The following is a 22,325-nucleotide window of genomic DNA, read 5'->3' as shown; positions in this document are numbered from 1 at the left end:
TACATTGCAAAGCAGAAATTAAGAATCTGAATAGGTATTTTCTATATTGTACTTCACAGCCCCCAAATTTGGAACATGTCATTTTCCAAGAACTTCTGATCTTCCTCCTACATATAATATACATGATTTAATGGCTCAAGATAAAGGCCCATTAAGCATAATATACAGCTAACAAGCAAAAAAACAAGGTCTCTTACATTTTCCTAATAAATCATTATGCATAAATCTAAATAGCAACAACACATCATAAAACTTTGATGGCTTCCTGGGAAGATAATGGTGGGGGGCTGTAAGAAGCAAACGTCAAGTCTGAATCCAAAAACTACAGTAATATAAAAACTATAAACAGAAACCCAAGACAGTTTCCTTCTTCAAAATTTATCATTTTTCTGCATTCATATGCCTAAAAATAGTTAAGCGCTGACTTTTGTAGATGTCCAAGGACTTCCCTGGTGGCTCAGATGGTAAAGCATCTGCCTACAGGGTGGGAGACCTAGGTTCAATCCCTGGGTCAGGAAGATTTCCTGCAGAAGGAAATGGCAACCCACTCCAGTATTCTTGCCTGGTGGGCTACAGTCCATGGGGTTGTAAAGACTCAAGACAGGACTGAGCAACTTCACTTTCACTTTCAAGGACTGCCAGCCACAGGACTTGGCTGAAGAAAACTAGCAATAAACATTTAAACAGGAAAAACAAATACATTTAGAAATCTATATAAATTTGCTTTAAAGGATGTATGAAACAAAGCCTTCCTCTCATTGACCTGCATGAGAATTTCTGTTTGAAAAACAGGTTAACAAGCCACCCTAGGATAGAAGTTGAGCCTCTTAAGTCCTGGACTCTGAAGGAGCAAAGAATCTGACTCCTTAATGGGGTCTGTGGATATGACGACTTTCTAGACCACAGTTAACACTCCTTCCTGGACCCACACCCATTTCTAGCTCATAAAAGAAAAAAAAGCTTGGTCGAAGTGGATTTACGGTGTCAGGGTTATTAGTCTGGTGGGAAGCAGGACAGAGAGGCACCTAGGAGACAGCTGGATTACAAGGAGAAACAAGTCTCCACACTTGTTTGCTTTGCACAGATATTCTTAACTAACATATACCACAATGTTCTAGAAACTATATTCCAAGATATTTAGAAGGCTGCAAACCAGGCGATTATTTCTTTGCACTAACATAGTCACAACTGTTTGGAAGAAATTATTGTCAGTATATTAACTATGTGCTCTCATTATGAACCAGTTTGATTATTTCAACATACTATATAATTTTAAATAGACTTTTAAATCACATATATATGTAGCATACATATATATCAATATATGTAGCATACATATATATCAATATATGTAGCATACATATATATCACTGTAAGGTCTCACAAAGCAGGTTATAACTCTACCTAAAATTATTTAACAATTCTCATTTACTAAACTGCCAGATGGGTATCACTAAAGTGCGTAATAAAAATTGAAGCTGCAAAGCAAAAGAAATTACATTTAGTAAATATACACATGGTCTTAGAAAAAATAATTTATCAAAACTTTACCCTCAATCTGGAAAAGCAAAAGGTGAGCTCACTTACAAAACCCATTATTTCATCAAAATAGTATCATTCTATTCATATTCACCAGGATGGGAAGTAAAGATCAGCAGTTTTCTAGCACCTTCACAGGTCATCTGGCACAAGCACATTCAAATACACTGACACAAAAACAAATTATTACACTGTTTCAACCTCATACTGGTAAGGATAGCTGAGAATCAGTTAAGTGAAAAAACTTTACATTTCAAAGTGTGTATTTCTCTATACGCCCCCTTCACTTAAACTAACTAGGTTTATGAACACACACATAATAAAATCCTACTTCAAAAAGAGCATTATGTTTAGGACTCAGCACTCAATAGCCAAGCCATAGCCTGATAACAATAACAGATTTTTTGCAGTTCTTGCCAGTTGGCAGAACCTGGGAAAGCTTGAAGAGTGTTTTGGTTTCTCTTAACGATTGGCTAAGGGTTCTACTCAACATACAATGTACCAGGACAATCCCCTATGCCACCACCACCAAAAACAACCAACTGAAAGAGTTACTGTGCCTCTTCAGAGGAACACTTTAGAAAACAGGTTTTAAAGTGGGGTCCCCAGACCCAACATATGGGTATCACCTGGGAACTTGTTACAAATGCCTGCTGTTTAGCCCCACCTGAGACCTGCTGAATCAGAAACTCTGGAGTAGGGCCCAGAAGTCTGTTTTACTGAACCTCCAGGTGATTCCAGTGCACACTTAGCCTGAGAGCCATCAATTCAGAGGACATCCACGACTACTGAAATTTATAGCAGGGATTTTTTCCCCCACTGTTGTATCTCAGCTCTGGAGATGGGTCCAAAATACAAGAGGACCTCTCAATACATAACTGGTGCAACAAATAAACAAATATAGTGAATTCTTAATGACAGAGCTCCCATAAACATTTTTTGTCATAAAATGATATATTCGTATTAGATACCACACCATTTATTTCTCACAACCCAGTTTGCTAAGTTTGCTAAACTGTTGGCTTCATAGTTATTCTGTTTAAAATATTCTAACCACAGGCATAAAAATGTAAATATTTTAACCACAGGCATAAAAAAAGAAAGATTATAGATTAAATAACCACTGAGCAAGTTATTATTATTTATAACACTAAAAAGGTCAGAAATTATTAAAAGAGAATCACTATGTGAAGTTGTTTAACATCTGTTTAGTACATAAAAAGTCACACTTGTAAATCTAAGCAATGTATCATATTTTATATGAATTTACATTATCTAAATTAAAACATACCTTGACAAGAAATTAACTAAAATCATCCTGGCAAAATGTACAATGAAATAAGATGGTTTGTTTATTTTTATGTATTAGATAATATGAATAATCTGCAGAAAATAAATTTTTAAACAAGCATACAAAAATAAAAATGTACATAACTTGCACAGAACACGGCAAGGATAAAACATACACAAAGCTTCATTCACAGAAGCCTGGTTCACTGACACTTCCCATAAAAGACATCAGAACTCGAAGACTATTTCTTAAAGATCCACTCACAAATATGCCATGAAACATTATAGATTCCTACAGCTTTTTATATTATTTCATATATATATATTTTACCTTAAACTGAGATGTATAACACACAATAAAAATGAACTTGATCCTGTAGTGACAATTTCAGAGCTGGAAACAAATTCCAGGTGTAAATATCAATTCTAAAACCTTCAACAACATGCCATTTAAGACATATGGTACACTTACATTATTACGGAACCAATCAACACAGGGCCCTTGTATTTAATGAGTAAATTAAAACCATTTATTTTTTATACTTTTTAAAAATATAAAGAATACGTAGAAAGAAAAATTCACGTATTCAAATTATATACACTTCATTCTACCTAATCCTAACAATTCAAGTCAATTTTTACACAGAAGTGAACTGCCTGAAACTTGACATTTTACTTAGAAGCAATACCATCTCTTTTGAAACTCATTGCTTTAATTCGGGATGACAAACTGTAATTTTAATGAAGATTTTTAAATGAACAGTCAACAAAATCTGAACAGAGGAGTTGGTAGTTACAACACTGATTTAAGCTATAATACAATATACTTGAAAAAGAATTCTTTTAAATATGCATTACAAACTCTGGCTACATTACTCTAAGAAATGTGATATTCTTCATCTAGAAAATGAAAGTTTATCATATTGAAAGTATCTCAAAACAAAAAAGTACACACTGCTAATTCCACCAGGTGAATAAAAATATACCCTAATAATAGGTTTCAACCAAAAGGAATCCTTAAAGATACTTATAATCTAAACACGATTTTATAGAAAAAGACAAAAGGTCAAATAATATTCCCAAGGTAACACAGCACTTGGACCTTTAAATATTCAGTCATGTAAGATTCAAACTTCAATCAGTAATAACATTATTCAGTAATCAAGACCCTTTGAAACAAAGACCCTTTCAAGATATTTTTTCCTATACTCAGAAGATAGTGCTATTGATTTTAAAAGAACTAATACACAATATATAATCCTGATTTTAAAGATCAGAAAACTTTTTAAAAAATCAGATTCTATAAAAATAGTGAAATTCTTCACCATTTTCCCAGAGTGACATTCTATAAATTACTTAACCACATTCAATCAGGAAACTGTATGTGTATACTTCATTATACACACTGGAGAAAACCAGTATCTTATACTACTACAGTTTCCCATTTTTAAAAATTTAGTAATGAAGGGTACTGGAAAGGAAACAATGCTCTTGAAAAATGTAAAACTACTGTCAATTTATTTAACCATTATTTGTTTACAATGAAATAACCCATACTGGGCTACATGTACCACTTAACAGATGGCCTGGCTACTTACTCTGAAGTAGCCCCTCCTCTGACCCCAGGAGTTCCTGTGGAGGAGCATCTAACCAACTAGGAAGGAAAAGACAGGGCAACATTTACAATGGTGAAATCTAGGAGTCAGGAATGTGCCTTATTCTTAAAAGTAAGTCTGACTTTAAAATCAGTTATGCTCTCAAATTTCACGAATATGGTTAAACATACTACTACATATTATAACAAAACTCCTAACATACCAAAAAACCCACATTTAAGTATCATACTCTTCCCTAGTAAGGTATCTTTTTCATTTCTGACTAGCACCATTTGACACTAAATATCAAAAATTTTAGAGGTTTAAACACACATTTATCACATTCTTCCACAAACCATCTCCATTCAATCACACATTTATGTACTTTCTCTCATTCATAACCTAATTTGTAATTATAAACCCACCCCCAAATCATTAATGTGACTATTAACCATTCACTGTGACATTTAGCAATTATTATAGAGTTTACATGTAACACCAACTTTCTGAAACTTGTATGTTCGACAGGTACATTTCTGAATAAAATGTGATAGCATAATTCAATTAGGTATTTGAGAAACAAAATCCAATTCAGATACTGTCATTGTTGATCATCTCTGGTTCTATTAAATGGCAATTCTAGGTAAAACAAATATTTTTCCCATGTTACTGATATTGTAGGATTCAAAACAAATATTTAATATCTTCCAATGAATGCTCAGCACTGATTTTAAGCATAAAAATCTAAAAACTCAAAATAACAAATTGAGCTTTATGAAATACAAGTTAACCAATAGCTTTTTAAAGACAGAATCACGTCAAGAAGAAAATGAATACATTCATTCTCAAAATAAAAACGGAGAAATTAACAAAATACATCACTAAAATAAAACAATTAGGAAAATGGATATTCATTTTATTTTGTGCATATTAATAACAGCATATGAAACCTAAATCATGCAGACTTTAAATGCAGTGTTTCAAATCATTACACAAAAAGAAACATAATACTGTGATGTTATACTACTAATATTGTTTCATATTATCTTTTTAAGAAAAGAATTATGGGAGCATGGATGACAAAATCACATTTATTTAGAAAAGCTAATACTATTCTTTATTTTTATATCTACAAGTTTTAAGCAAATTGCATTCAAATGTTTTCCTTGGCATACTTTTCCACAAGAAAAAATAATGACTGAGCCACAAAGTTGTTTAACTGGACAAAAACACTAAAAACTTGAGTAACTAGGAGTTCACAGATGCTCCACTTGACTCACTCAGAAGCTGTTTCCAGGGTAAACTTGGTAAGAACTGGAACAAGGACTTTCTCGATGAAGGGAAAAAGCTGTGTAGAGCTCTGTTCTTGGAGCCAGAATGAGCCGGACACTAGAATGTTCAGATTAGGGCATCTCTTTGTGCAATGGTTTCAAATGTTCTTGAGTGAATCGTACGGAATTTCACAGCCTTGGCCAAAGCTAGCTTGGTATTAACATCAAGGACAAAGTTTCTCCCAATTTTAATTCAGTTTTGAAGCAAAATACAATACTAAAAATTACCTAAAGATTTTAAGAATAAAAATACAGATGACAGGAAAGGTATATTCAGGTGCAGCAGATATCACTTAAAAATTATAGCTGATGTTAAAACTCCCCACGCTGCAATTAATGTCACAAACATTACAAATTACACACCCCTTGCCAACTCACATTCACAGAAAATGTGATGAGAATAGTCTATTATTTTACAATCTCCTTATCGTGTTTTCAAAGATTTGCCAAAAACAATAGAATGCTGCCAATTTTGGAAAATAACTACATCCATATTGTTGTGTCTAAAAAAATAGAACATAAAATAGTACATAAGAAAAATTTGATACAAAAGCATGCATCTCAAGCATGCCTTATAGTCAATTGCTTTTATGCAATCTTAAGTAACCAAACTTTTTTCAAAGGATGCCTTCCAGCAAAAATGGGTATTACCATGCCTGGGTAATATTTACACACTGCTCACTTTTTTAAAACACATTCTTCTTCAGAAAAATGCTAAAAGCATGGTATAGTAACACACTGAAATGTTATGTGAGAAGTAACTGTGCTACAACCAATGCCTGATGCCTTAGATTTGTGGCTTAAATACATGATTCCTCAAATGTAATTTTAAATTAAACATGGCTAACATACAAAATTTTTAATGAGAACCGTTTTAGAATAAAAATCCTAATGTGATGTTTCTCCATACTACTGAAAATCAATCTTCAAAACATAATTGATAGGAAAGAGATCTAATCTGATTGCTGTAACACTCACCACATGAACCATATTTCTCGGAGACAAGCACACCTCGCCTGTCTGACTGCAGAGAGACTCCTGAACATTCATAGCCTGCAGAGTCAGGCTACCTTGAACATTTCTGGAAACAAACATGCTCAAGAAGTGCCCAATTTCTTTTAAATACCACAGCAAATTCCCAACTAACATCCTAGCTAATGCTATTTATTGTTTGATTTTAAAGAAAATTTAAAGAGTAAGATCTAGATATTGACACCAAATAAATAAAAGCCGGTAAGATTAAAAATAGATATTTTATAAGCAAAAGAGATTTGCCTTCAAACATTTTTTTTCAAGATTCAAAAGATTTATTTGGAAAACTCGGCACAAGACAAAGATATCCTTAATATTCCTCCTGAGAATATCTGAATATTCAGAATCTGTATGAAATGTAGACAGCAACTCTGATTTCACAGGACATCAATGGTGCATACAGGTGTAATCCCCACACCCGCCCTCCCCCACTTGCTACTCTGTCTGCCCCTTACTGACATCAGTTTTCACTAAGCTCCTATTTCAGGGCAACTTGCACAAATGAAAATCATTGTCATTTGTAAATGGCTGGGGTTAGTTAAAGCAATCCAAGTATTACCGTTACAGCAAAGTTTAATAAAACTGTAAGAGAATACCACTAATAACAGTTTAAAATTATCCAAGATGATTTCTTTATTGAGATTAACTACACAAAATTCACAGTACTGTGGCATACTTATATTTAGCTAAAGTCACAAACACATTTGAACATTCACAATGATGAGTATCATCATTACCATTCTAATCTACAAAGCTTATGAATAAAGAAAAATACAAAAACTTCAAGTATTTAAAAAAAAATTTAAAGTCTAAATACAATAACAATAAAACTTTTCTTCTAGGTAACAGGTAAAAGTTATTTTTCTCCTCTAAACAGTCATGAACGAAAGACTGTTTAGTATCTACGACGCTTGTTAGGGCCTTCAAAGTTGGCCCCTTGGCTCCCTCTACCAAAACCACCAGGACCACCACTAACAGGACCTACGCCACTCATCGGTGCTTGAGGGGTTTCAGAACCTGTTCTACTACCCATAGGTGATCCCATCTGAGACGGTGGTCCTTGCGGAAATCTATCATTGTGCTAGAATACCACATAACAAATGTGAAGTCCATTTGGAACACGCCAAATATAAGTGACAAGAAAAATTGGCACAATCCCAAGTGGTGGTGTCATGAAGTTCAGCAGAAAGTCCAGCAGAATCAGGATCACACATAGAAGGAAGAAAGGAGCAATTTAATTAGTTACTATGTTTTAAAAATAAAAAATAAAAGAAGCATCTGAATGAAGAGTTACATTTTGCTAATGCTATGCCCCAATTTCATGAAAAACGAACTGATTTTACAAAGTGAATGCCATCTTAAACTTAGTTATTATTTTACTGTTCTGATCTCTCTTTTTATTTGTATTTATTTTTCGCTTGGCCATGCTGTATGTGGCTTGTGGGACCTTAGTTCCCTGACCAGGGAATGAACCCAGGATCACAGCAGTGAAACCACACAGTCCTAAATACAGACTGCCAGGGAACTCCCTCTCTTTCATTAAAGTTTATACTGCATGTAACAGTTCAATTAATAAACGTACTGTGTTTTAAAAATCAGAGACAAAACTGGGGAGCAGCATCACATTGTTTGAAGAAGTACTGGGTTGGCCAAAAAAGTTCATTCAGGTTTTTCTGTGCCATCTTATGGAAAAACTCCAACCAACTTTTTGGCCAACACAGTAAATATTATAAAAATTTCAACAGTAATGCATTTAACATAGAAAGTATAAATAAACACAGTTATAATTTCAGCATGAAAACTTTCAAGGAAGGTGCTTTTCTGTAAAGACTATTACTGGGGAAATAGTTTTTAGAAGTCAACAAAAGGCAGAATTAAACATGAATTATGTATTCTGAAAAACTTCACAGTAATAACTACATATCATAATTGCAAAGGTTGAACAGAACTCCCTATAAGCAGTAGTAAAATACCACTGTGAAAAAGACTAAGAGGGACATTTAAATAAATGTTACCATTTCTGTGTGAGGTAGGTAAAAGCAGACCAGTTACTTTTACTAAGTCTCTGCTGATTACATGCTACACAAAACTTTAACCAAAGTATTTTTACAAGTTTTTACTAGCTCTCAGACACTTTACTACGAAATAAGCCTCCACTGAAGGACACAGGTACACTGATCAGTATGTAACACCGGATCTGATCACAGTCAGTATTATGTTACTTCCTCGGTATCTGTGTAGATACTCATTTAAAAAGCCTGTTGGCATATCCAGTTTGTCCAAATTCTTAAAGGACTATATTTAAAGTAAATAAAATTTAAAATAGAATAGTGCATCCATCGGTTCTAAGACCCATATTCACTGCTTGTGTCTCTGAGATCAAGAGGGTTTAGAGCTGATGGCAGGTCTGAGTCTTAACAGCAATACCTTCTCTTTCTCAGCAGTAATGGTATCTTCTATTCCAGAACTGAGCTTCCTTTCCCAAATACACAGTCAACTAATTTCCCCTTTCTTAATGTTACTTAGGACAACCATTAACAAAAACCAAATAAGAAAATGTTTTACCAATATAAAGTCTCATTTAAATAGTGACAGACTTTAAGGGAAAAGAAAATGGTATGAGTCTTGTCACTGATACTTAAAATATGAAGTACAACTGAAAAACATTTTTATAATATGTAACCCAGGCAAAGATATCTTCACACTCTCAAACCAAGATATGAAATTGCCTAAATTTAGTAGTAAATGTAACTGAAATTTCTAAGTCTATTTAGTGAGAATGCAATATCAATATGTTTAAAATATACTTTAAAACTTTAATGAAAATTTTTTTACAGTTAAATTCTCTGAAATTACTCATAAGTGATTTTTTTTTAAAAAGACAGAAAACTGTGTTTTCATACATATTGGGGCTTCGTACCTCACCAAAGGTAAGGAATTCAGAGGAAAAGAACACAATCACAAAATACTAGAATGTACGCTGAATGGTGGTAAGAGGTGTATACAAATGAAAATCACTGTAAAATGACTGTAATTAACATATACATCTGCCATACACTCATATACAAAAGCATGCCGTGGATCATAATCCTAACTCTTGAGATAATAAAAAATTGCCTCTCATAAATCAACATCTAAGTTCATAATATTATCTTTTCTTCATTGGACACTGATCTTTACTGACAAAACAAATGATGCCAAATTATGTTAAGTGTGAAGTTACCTTTGGGGCAGAAGTAAATACTACTGATATAATCACAATAATGCGCATGATACATTACCACTGCTCCATTATCTGGCATCATTGGAGTTCCCATATTTGCAGCTCCTTCTGGCCCCATGGCAGGACCAGGACCCATTGGCGGGCCAGGAATAGTTCCTCTGTTGTTCATATTCATACCCATCATTGCAGGAGGACCTTGGTTACCAGCAGGTGCTGGGCTAAACGCATCTACGCAAAACAATCTATACTTAGAGCTGTCCTATCTTAGTTGAGTAAACATTTAAAATTTAACAATACTTAGGCAATCTATATAACAAGAATATTATCAAAATCATTTTACTTCCTTAAGAATGGAACACTCAATTATTGACTCTGATAGAGCACTACATTTGCTAAACAAATGTACATATAACAAATGAGAAAACTATCAATTATTTTATGTCTGAGACTATCAAAGCTTGAAAAGTTTTCTTTAAAACATCAGTATTATTTGCTGCAGTCTGCTTTTTAACCTAATTAATACTCCCTTATGAGTGAAGAAAGTATGACATCTCTCTATCAGTTTAAATTAACAGCAAAGGATTAGCACTTACAAAACCACTTAATTTTCTTATAGTCATGACTAAAAATACTGGCATGTAAACTATATTAAATTGTGATGGAAGAAACCACACCCTCATATATAGGTATATATGTGTGTGTATATGTATATATAGTGTAGGTATGTGTGTGTGTGTACATTATATATATACATATATACATACATATATAACACCCCACTCCAGTACTCTTGCCTGGAAAATCCCACGGGCAGAGGAGCCTGGTAGGCTGCAGTCCATGGGGTGGCTATGAGTCGGACACGAACTGAGCGACTTCACTTTCACTTTTCCCTTTCATGCATTGGAGAAGGAGATAGCAGCCCACTCCAGTGTTCTTGCCTGGAGAATCCCAGGGACGGGGGAGCCTGGTGGGCTGCCGTCTCTGGGGTCACACAGAGTTAGGACACGACTGAAGCGACTTAGCAGCAGCAGCATATATATAAAGTTGACTGTAAACAAACTGACTTTTACATAGTTACTGAACGCCTCCCAAAATTACAGGAGGTACTTGTTAACTTTATATAGAAATATACAATAGAAACAAACTAAAAAATTGAAATGATTCATCATGACAAAACTTTTTTCTAAAAGCAAATGCAACCAAATACAGATAAAATATTGATACAGCTATTTGAATTTTTTTTGAAATACTGAATAAAGAAATTCTGGAAATGAGAACAATCGGATACCTCAAATTTTTTTTTCACCAAGACATCCATCCACCTGCCTCATGTTAACTACAATAATGTTTAAGCTGTAATACAACATTTATAATGACTTCAAATACATTTTTAGGTATCCTCTTGTAACTTTTTAAACTTTTAAACTAGTTATACTTGTTTATTATTAAAAATTCATGACAAAGACTGAATTTTCTTCTAGTATTAGCTAATTTCATGACATTCAGAACTCAATTTCTCAAAAACACATTATAATAGGAGTGGAACTTGTCATTCAAATTCACAATTCAGTATCCAATGAAGCTCAACTTTGCACAAGGCCGAGTACAGGAGCAGCTGAGGGAGGAAGTCTGACTTCCTGTTGTCCTGGCAACATACTCTGTGGCTCCTTCTGAACCCAATCCCCAGACCCCAGCCACTTCCTGGAAAGGAAGAAGTTCCTTAATCCCAAAAAGTTCTCACTAGTAAATCTACACTTGAACTACCCAACAATGTTTCTATTCCCTTAGGATAGCTACAAATAAAATTTTTTACTGCTGCTGCTGCTAAGTCACTTCAGTCGTGTCGGACTCTATGCGACCCCATAGACGTCAGACTCTATGCGACCCCATAGACGTCGGACTCTATGCGACCCCATAGACGGCAGCCCACCAGGCTCCCCCGTCCCTGGAATTCTCCAGGCAAGAACACTGGAGTGGCTTGCCATTTCCTTCTCCTAAACTTCTACAACTTTTCCCACAAGCAAAATGATTAAGGGCAGAGGCATGATCCAGGAGGAATCCTACCTCAACTTTCCCCAAAAAGAACAGATCAAGGATTAGGGTTTTGTTTTTTTTTTCTTTTAATTAAACGTAATTATCACACCTAACTTCTAAGATACAATATAACTATACAAGTATGTGTATAATAAAAGACAAATATTTTCAAATATCAACAGTTGAAGTACTCTTATTTTTAGTAATTATGTTCTTCTACCAGATGGCTGTAATTAGACTAAATGTAAAGATCTAATAAGGAATGTTAGAATTATCTGGTCCCCTGAAAAGCAATTTTATAAACTGTGTTCTACGTGGAGTACACCAGAAAACCTACTGTCACATATCATCTATGTAACTGGAGAGAATACGACAATTTACCAACTGAACAGTGACAATCAACTGCATGATAAAGACTTAAAAGTCATAACTCTCACTTTGAGGATAAACTCTCACTTTGAATAAAATGTAAAAAGGAGAAAATTAAATGGAGTGGATGTTAGGGGAGCTAACTAAGTGTTCAAACAAGGTTCTTTAGTGAATAAATTGCCATCAAAACTTTTAAATCTCTTAAATTCCTAACTAAATAAGAAATCTAAAGGTATATTCTCCCATTTCTTCTAATAAAGTTGCTCATCAAGTCAGACTGTTTTCATGGTCCCTAAAACATCAGAAATATTTCAAGTTTGGTTCCAATGTTAATGGACAATCTAACAATTATGGTGGCATTTCAAACTACCTGTAAATGGCATTTCAACCTCACACTGAAAATCCTTAAATCCACCTGGATTATATTATACACCAGCCCACAATTCACTCTGAAAATGATATAAACACTCAACTACTTGTACATCACTATACCCTCAACTGTACTACCTGATTTAAAACTTCTCATGTACTCTTGGTTCTCTGATTTTTTTTCATGTACCACTGTACTACAATTGTACTACACAATTAAGTTCTTTGAGTTAAGGGCCATGTTTTGTGCTTCGTCTGCATCTCAGAGATGGTCAATAACCACTTTTTTGCAGGTAAGAAAAGTGACAAAAGTAAACAGCATTTGTCTTAAATGATTTAGATTAGCTAATTGGCAAATGGCAATAAACTGGCATGGTGGGAAGTGGTCGGTCATGAAAAATGCTCGACCTACATATTAGATGCTTTCAGATTTCTTATTCCACACACCGTGCATACATTCTAAGCACAATGTGGATCTCCTCACTGGGAGTGCACTTGACGCACTGGAGTGTTCAGGTGATGTAATCCTTGCAACAATATGTACACTTGACTTATGTAGATTTAACCTCAGCTTCTGTGAAACTCTTATAAAACTTATTTATCTAAATCTCGAAGGTGTGACAGTTAAAATTTAATAAAACTTATGAAAACATGCCACTTATGTTTCTCTTAGCTTATTTACTTAGTATTGCTCCCCTGACCACCTGGGTAGACAAGCAATCAATATTAAAGTGCTACTATGAACATTTTCTTAAAAACTTCACATCAGTTCTAAAGATATACATGAGCTTAAATATGTAAGACATATCTCATTTACTTGACAAGTCACACATGTCTCCAAACAGTGCATTTCTGTGTACGATACTGTGGGCTAGTGCAAAAGAAGTTAAACATTCAGTAAAATAAATAAAAATAGCTTCAAAGTTATGCAAAATGTTATGTTAAAATAGAAATATATAAAATACTCTCAAAAAGTTTAAAGACACTATAACTCAGAAGCTAGCAAAATTCCAACACCAAAAAAATTGCAGGGCATGAAGTTTGATTTTTAAAAGTACATCATTGCTGTATTATATCATGTGATGACTACAAGTTTCAGGTTGTTAATCAAAACCTGTTTACAGGTTTCTTTCGTTGCATCTATTAAAACATAATACATCTTTTAGCCTTCGAATAAACAAAATAAAATTGTTCTTCCTAGCACGTACTTTAAATATACTGATTTTTTTCTCAGTTTAATAAATGTAGGAAATTTCACCACTTACAAATGTTGGTTCCAAATTTTTGTTACTGACATACCACAAATAGCATGTATAGTTCCCTGAAAAATGACAAGTAAGTGACAGAAGCCTGTGCTTCAAATCCCTACCTCCCATGTTTATTGCTCCACGGGGACCCATATCACCCATTCTCATTTCCTGTTCTCTCTGTAAGTAAACATAGTTGTCACAGTCAACCTATCGATCTTAGGACTTAACATTTCCCATCTAAAATTAAAAAGAAAAAGATAAATTGGGACATAATGTTCCATTAAAATTTTAAATTTCCAACATCATTTACTTAATAAGAACACTGAAAAGAAACCACTCTCACAGCGTTAATTAAACATATTACAAATGCTTAGGGCATCCAATTTATACTTCTATATATTACCAGTGAGTAATACATAAAATCTATTACATGACATTTTTAATATTATTCTTCCAAGAGATCATAGACACATGCCTAGAGTCTAGAAGAAGAAAAATCTAGTAATAACAACCAAGAAGACCAATTATTTCTCCCACCTAGGTCTCTAAAGTCTTAAAACAGAAATGACCATTACCGCTTTCACATTCAAATGTATTCAAACACACAACACAGCTGTGGGGCACTAAGCCAAAAATAAGGTTATAGACAATTTTCATTTTTGCAATATAATTCACCTTTGCATTTTTCTTCAAGTCCTCTGGCATTATTTCACCAGGTCTTTCAGATATACCATAAACCCTCCACTACATACAAGCAATTATTGAAAGCTCAACATAATATTGCTTCCTTTATCTGAATAAGAATTTTTTTAGAAACTGAAATAAAGTGTTATCACACAGTCATCAAGTTCTGAAACAAAATGCTCTTGAGGTTACCTATGACATAAAAGGCCACACAAATGTACAAAACATTTTAAGTTTCAGTACAAAAACTAGTCCTTAAAAACTCATTTACCAACAGTTACAATAGAACTAACTTCAGTGAAATCTCTAGGTGAAATTACCCAACATATTGTAATTGAAATTTACACTATTATTTAATGATCTTTTCCAATACCAAACAAGTGTTACAAGTAGCAATCATAAAAAAATTCCAAGTGATGTCTAAATCTAAAAAAAGCCTAATTTTTCTATTTTCAAAAGCAGTTTTATTACAACGAGTTGGTTTTAAAATACTAGTGAAAAGTACCTATAAAGCTAGAAATGAAGGAAATAAAAAGCCTATAAACGGAGAAAAACCACTAAGCAGCAAGTCAACTGCCCATCTAACCTAATGGAGGTACCTCTAAAGCTAACCCATAAGGAAGCTACGACATGAGAAAAACACCACTTATGTAACAGTTGCATGAAGAAATGTTTCTCGTTGCCCAGAAAATCTGAATACCAAAGCTTTCTCAAAGTTAACGTTTAACTTTCCAAAAAATAAATTTGTTTCATCATAAAACATTTGACTATTAACAGATAGTATTACTGACCAGCAAGAAAGCTAGACTATTTTATAAAACTGATTACCAATGAAGTCATGTAATTCTGAAATTATAGGGAAAATATTATTCTATAATCATACTTCACACTATTATCAATAAATTAAGCCAAGCTCTCATTTCCTCAGTAGTAGAGCCTAGTGATAACGTGTGGACTCTTTCAGCAAACCCAAAATCTTTAACGTTATTATTTACAGAAGATACGTCTCACAAAGAGCTGGCTGCACTCCAGTACCAAAGTAAAATACATGGATTTTATGGTCCCAACATGTTGGAGGGAACAAAGGTTTAACTTAGGTTTTTACTTTTGATTTGCCTTAACTATGAAAGACTAGGTAGGCAATAGCTAATCACTGACAGAGAGTAATTATTAGTCTCACCGTTTGAGACTTCAATTTTCAAATCCCCCTATGTATTCTAACACCCATACTCAATGCCTGCAATTCATGGTGGGGCATCAGAGAATCCTTTTTATTGTTTAAGCCTCTTTATGATTTCAGCTTTACCTTTCACCTTCTGAAATAGTAGTGTTTAGTTTTATCATTCATAAAGTACTTTTTAAAAAAACATATTGTATTAGTCTATTTCCTTCATTAACAGAGTTTTGCAGAAAGCATATTAACATACTGAAGAGATCTATGGTTTTAAGTCAACTATTCAACAGTGGCCGAAACAGTCCCCTTTTGATGCTCTGTTATAAACTATTTCCAGTTTTAAAATATCTTTAAATGAGACAATCAGAATGTCATAACATTCTAAGGTAGCAGATCATTGGATTACAGTAACAATTCATGCTATTACACCATTTTTCACTAAAAATGCATAATTTGTTAATATTTCCCTAAAGGAAACTTCTGAGTACTATTTTACATATCTATAATCACAATATTAAGAAAAGAGATAATAATACAGATGACAGATCAATTTTTAACTAATTTAGAAAAAGCAAAAATTTTAGCTCCCTAGTTGTATTTTAAGGTTATTGTAACTTTCTATAAACCCATTGCTACATACTTCCAGTAAAATGCAAGAGGCAGATATAATATTTAAGGGTAGTGCTATCAGAAGAAATTAAGACAGTCCTTCTCATAACTTGATATATTGAGTATCAATAAGGAGAAATCACTTGAAGTTCACTATAACTATATACCCACCCAAAAACAATACATAAGACCCTCAACTGCTCCTGCAAATCCTTCTAATATATTTTAAATTGGAACTGATACAATAATATGTGTGATATTTTTATAATACAAATTTTAATGACATTATTACTTAACCAAAATTATTGTGGTTTAACAGGCAACAATTTATATGTAAACAAAATCTCAAAAGACTGCAGCGCTATATAAAAGGAGAAAACTAAGATGACAGTTTTAATTAATTCAACAAATCCTCACAGCAACCCTATGAAGTAAGATCGAATGTTATCCTATTTTAGAGATGATAAACCTAAGGCCCAGCATTGTTCAATAACTTATGCAGGGTCATACGTGTAGCAAAGTGATTGAGCTGACCTATAAAAATCTGCCCAAATAGAGTTCATGGAATTATCTTCTTCACATTCTTCAAGAATCTTATTAAAGACTAACAAAAAGCAATGGTTTTTAATATGTTTTTACCATATTATTAAGAAGGTGTTCCTTTCAATTATAAGAATTATGCATATGTATTTTTGAAAACTGGTTAGTGAAACATGCTTAAATACACAGTTGACCAAAAACAAAAGAAAAGTACAACTGATCCCAGAGCCACATTGTATCAGAGCAACAGTTCATCAACACAAAGTTCTCAAGATGTGGTTCATGGAGTGAAAAGAATCTCCCAAGACGCGCCCAAGATGTGCACGACCTCAAAGCTACTTCACAGAACACAGTTCTAACATTGTTTTATCTGGGCTTTCCACTGAGACACTCTAGGGCACGGTGCAAGAGCAATGGTAAGCAAAAATCCTAGTGTTAAGAGCACAAAGCAAGGCATCTGCACTCAATTTTTACTAGCAATCACTGTACTCTTCACATTACAATTGCAGTTAAATAACTTCAGTCACGGCTGCCTGGGCCAGAGCACCTGGAAAAGACTAAAGATTAGATTGTAAGAAAAGAAAATATAGAAGCCACATTTCAAACACCTGTACTTTATTTTCATTCGTTGTGGCTGAGTCAAGGCATATGGGATCTTAGTTCCCCAATGCAAGCGTGGAGTCTTAATCCCTGGACCACAAGGAATGTCCTTAAAGACCTGCTGTACAACATGGGTCTGAAATAGCTATCAGTTTGTTTCACAAAGCATCTCTGAATTGTGTGCAGTTACTTAGTTGAGTAGGTCAGAACCCTGTCATGAGACAGGTGAAAGGGAAAAAACCCAGTCACAGTATTTTCTCTAGCAACAAATGAGATGTGGTGATCAGGGCAAATGAAGCCTATCAAATGGGTTACATCAGTCAAAAGACAATTCTGACCGGGCTTCAGAGATGCAGCACATCAGTTTTTGAAAAAGAGGTGTCGAATTTATGTGGAAGGGAAAGCAGACTATGGCGAATATATGGATGAAAGAAATGTGAGACGACAAGCAACGACAATTACAGCTGATGTTAAATTTCTAGGTGACCAGACAAAAGACAAGGCATAGAATGCATGATTCTTCTTTGGCCATTGTGTGGTACAGTCTTACTTCCAAATCATGACAAACAGTATTTACATTGTATAAGGACAAGAATTAAGATACTTTATATTAAAAAATAATAATTTCAGCTATGAACACCTGGATGAAATAGTAAAAAGGATTAATTTTATGAACTTTCTATCTTTAGGTACATGTCTTTAATTATTCTATGCAACAAAATAGATGTCTACATTAAGCATTTCTGCTGCATTCTGAAATAGGGTGGATATTTCAAGAAAACCACTTCTGTGACTGGGCTGCAGCTGAGTAAGACATTTTCTTGGAGCAAGATTATTACTTGAGACAGCATTTGACAGACAAGCAGATTACTGACCTGTGTAATTTCTTATAAGTGGATGGTATTAAGAAATGTGACTTGTTTTAATTTTGTATAACAAAATACATTAACATTTAGATAGTAGGTGAAACTCAAGGGATCACTATTTTTCTGTTTGGTACATTACAAACTCATGCACAGGAAAACAATCCACTCAAAGATAAGGTAGACGAATGGATTCTAATGCAAAAGAGTACTTTTAAGAAACTACTGCTTGTCAAGTTTCACTGCAGTATCAAACAAGAATATTTCAATTATCTGAAAAGGTTAAAATATATATACTTGTCTCCATTTACTTATCCATGTGAAACCAGGTTTCCTTCATGCTCTTTGACCAATAGAGCAGTTTGCAATAGGTGGAATGCAAAAGCAAATATGGGAAGCCAGCTATTTTCTTATAAAGCCCAAAATTAAAGAAATTCACAAAGGAGTAAAACAATACCACTCTTCCACTACACAAAGTCGAGCACTAGAGAAATTTGCAAAAACTGTAAAATAAGGTCCCTCTTTCCACTACAACACATTTTCTTTTAAATGTCTCTTTAAATTTTTAATATAGCATTGATATAGTGTAATTAAAACCTTTTTGGGGTCCTCAATAATTTTTAATAGCTTTTAAAAAAGGTTTGAAACCAAAAAGCTTAAGGACCACTGCTTGTAAGTTCCTGTCAGTATTTACTCATGAAAAAGTAAAGTAGCAGAAAATTTGCCCTAATGTAAATTAACTAAACCAATATACCTTAATGTAGAACTAGACATTATTTTATGGAGAATATTGACTTTTTTCCTTAATACTTAATGTGCTAAAATATGTATATGAATGCCTAGGGTTTAGGAAACAGTAAACTAAACAAAAACTGACTTTACATAATTACCAGCTGGAATAACATTCTGCAAGCAATGATATGGTGTGTTCACCCAACACAATGATCAATCTAAGTACTCGTCTGAGTGAATATAGTCCCAACAGCTACTATCCTTCTCCTTTAATCCATCAAGTCCTTTCTCGGGTATATCTCTAAAGAAATATCTAAGGATCACGATGTGCTGTTTCAGTTCCATGCCTTAATAAAGAAAATGCTAAAAATCCTGAAATAAAACTCTAGAGAAATGTATAAGTTCTGGCAAGTAGCAATATTCAACCCATCATTAAATATTCCTAGAGTTTTTCCTAAAAATAAATTCTTGTAGCACGTGGAAATGTATCTTTTCACTAGAGAAGTTTACATAACAAGAATAACTAGACTGTTAGAGAGTCAGACTTTCATTAGAGAAGACAAACTGTCAGCATCTAGAAATATTAGGGAATAAACATATTTATAAACAAGAAAGCAACAGAAATCAATTACGTAAAATATTTTTTAAAAAACAGGTATAAAGAAAAATAAAATCACAAAAAAAGGTAGGCCACTTTGCCAAGAAATTATCCACTCATTTAAAAAGCGTTATTAAAAGGTGTGCATCAAGAAAGTAATCTTCTAATAAACTAAAATAGGAAATAAGAAATGTTCCTATTAATAGAACTCAAATAACAGCATGCAAACCTTCCAACATAACCAACAGAGAAAGGCATGGAAGACTTAACACTCTAAATTCAAGTAATAAAAAACAGCGTTTTCCAAGACATTTATATCATTCACTGCTATATGGGGAGGGGGGAAGATATTTTAACATAAGACAACTATTAAAATATAAACTATACAGTATGTTTTCTGTTCAATTCGAATGCATGCATTCCAAAGTATCTACACCCATGAGTATGGAGGAAACATTCCTCAGTTTATGACTGCCAGAGTGAACCATTAATTCACACTTCATTAGGGAACCACAAAGAAACAGTTATCAGAACACATCTATTAGAATATCCAAAATCCTTAACAGTGACAACAGGAAATGCAGGTGAGGTCGTGGAGAAACAGGAATTCTCATTCTTTGCTGGTAGGAATGCAAAACAGTATGTCCACTTTAGAAGACAATTTTAACAGGTTTTTGGTGTGTGTGTGTTTTTTTGTTTGTTTGTTTTTTTAACAAAACTAAGCCTCCTCTTGACATATGATCCAGCAATCATACTCATTATTTACCCAAAAGTATCAAAAACCTATGTCCACACAAAAACCTGCATACAAATACGTATAACAGTATTATTCCTAACTGCCAAACAAGATGTCCTTCATTTGGTGACTGGATAAACTGTGGTACATCTGGGTAACGGATTATTATTCAGTGTTAAAAAGAAATGAGCTATCAAGCCATGAAAAAACAGAGGAGGAACCTACTTAAATGTGGATTACTAAAAAGCCAAAATGAAAAGACTCTTCATTCCAACTATGTGACATGCTGAAAAAGGCAAAAATATGGACACAAGAAGGGAATCAGTGGTTGCCAGGAATTATGAGGAGGGAGAAATACTAGGTGGAGCACAAAGGATGTTTAAGGGCAATGAAATTAATTATTCTGTGTGGGTATGTGTCATCACACATTTGTCAAAACCCAAGAATGTGCTGCAACACATATAAACTATGAACTTTTGGTGATAAGAATGTGTTAGTGAAGGTTCACCTGCTGTAACAAGTAGAGAAAGAGATCTCCGTGTGCTGCAGGGATCTAATGTAAGGGAATATGACAGTGAGGAGTCTGTAGGCATGTGGGGTGAAGGGAACATATTTTTTATCTAAAAAAATAAGTTTACTTTTTTAAAACTTTAACTGTTTCTCTTTGAATAAATTTTATCTTAACTTACATCAAGTTTTAGTCATGAACTTGTTAAATACTGAATCAGAAACAGAAGGAACCCCAAATACAAGTAGGGGATTTTATTCTTACCTTACTGTATTCATTAACCCAAACACATGTGTCTCTTAAACTACATTCACTCAACAGTGCATTTCTAAAGCCTGGTTCAGGTAACTTAGTAGACATAATGTTTGGAAGTCACTGTCAAATTCAACTAAGTAGCAAACTTAATTGCTACTTGTTAATACATAGGATGACTCTAATTGAAAATGAATTAAGTGTAACTACATATAATCTAGCCATACCCATCAAGAGATAGAAGGGAATAAATATTTTAAACAAATTAATTTTTAAATAAATTTTTATTGAGAGGAGAATTTTATTTCTAACCTGTGTATCTAAGGGACATTTTCAAGATCACTCTTTTCAACTGTCATGGAAAATTCCATTTGAAAAGCTGCTTTAAAGAACTGAAATTAATTAGGGGTATATAATTATTCCTCAAATTTAGTTATTTTATCTCAAATGCTTAAAGAAATCAGCAATCTGGATATCAACTACAACACATACATAATACTTTTAATTGTATCTTACCAATGTACATATAATACAGGTGACTGGTTTGCATTTCTTTACCTATAACTTCTTACCCAGTACACTTCCATATCAAAATCAAAACAATTATCATGACTGGCCAGATCAAAGGATGAAAGACGAAACAGAAGACCAAATATCAGCTGCAAGAGAAGCGATTTCAAGTCGGTCTCACCAACAGAAGAAAGCTAATAATAAAGCATAAGTGTTTCAATGTATGAAGAATTATGTATTTAGTAGATGAGAATAACTTTTTCTATTTGTGATAGACATAAAACAAGTTATCTTAGTAGTCTACCAGAAGATTAAAATCTTGACAAACTAGTTTCTAAGTAGTTAACTCAAAGCAAGAAACTCAATATACAGTAATATTTAAAAGTACTTAAATAATACCTAAATACAATTCAAGAAGTTACTTAAAATTTACATTTATAAGAGAAACTACTATACAAGCATTTAATTTTGTTTAAAAGCAAGATTT

The 22,325-nt window shown here is 33.6% G+C and overlaps 1 protein-coding gene across 7 annotated transcripts in view; it reads right to left on the bottom strand.

Moving 5' to 3' along the window:
- PSPC1 (paraspeckle component 1) overlaps nucleotides 1-22,325 on the bottom strand; it is a 93,218-nt gene that overhangs the window by 35,194 nt on the left and 35,699 nt on the right. The window contains exons 7-9 of one of the 7 annotated variants that reach the window (XM_061435040.1): nucleotides 14,152-14,209; nucleotides 10,069-10,238; nucleotides 7,396-7,868 (exon numbers count right to left, since the gene is read on the bottom strand). The exons of 3 other annotated variants lie outside the window; for them this stretch is intronic. In XM_061435040.1, the coding sequence (XP_061291024.1) occupies nucleotides 7,683-7,868; nucleotides 10,069-10,238; nucleotides 14,152-14,209 (414 nt within the window). In that variant the 3' untranslated portion in view covers nucleotides 7,396-7,682. Of the gene's footprint in view, nucleotides 1-7,395; nucleotides 7,869-10,068; nucleotides 10,239-14,151; nucleotides 14,210-14,233; nucleotides 14,270-20,532; nucleotides 22,033-22,325 lie in introns of those variants that run through there. 3 more of the 7 variants (XM_061435042.1, XM_061435044.1, XM_061435041.1) reach the window with 3 other exon arrangements.

The sequence above is a fragment of the Bos javanicus genome, chromosome 12 (genome assembly GCF_032452875.1).
Source record: "Bos javanicus breed banteng chromosome 12, ARS-OSU_banteng_1.0, whole genome shotgun sequence".
Taxonomy (NCBI): Eukaryota; Metazoa; Chordata; class Mammalia; order Artiodactyla; family Bovidae; genus Bos; species Bos javanicus.
Note: the sequence above shows the minus strand (reverse complement) of the source record. Positions and strands in the feature narration are given on the sequence as shown.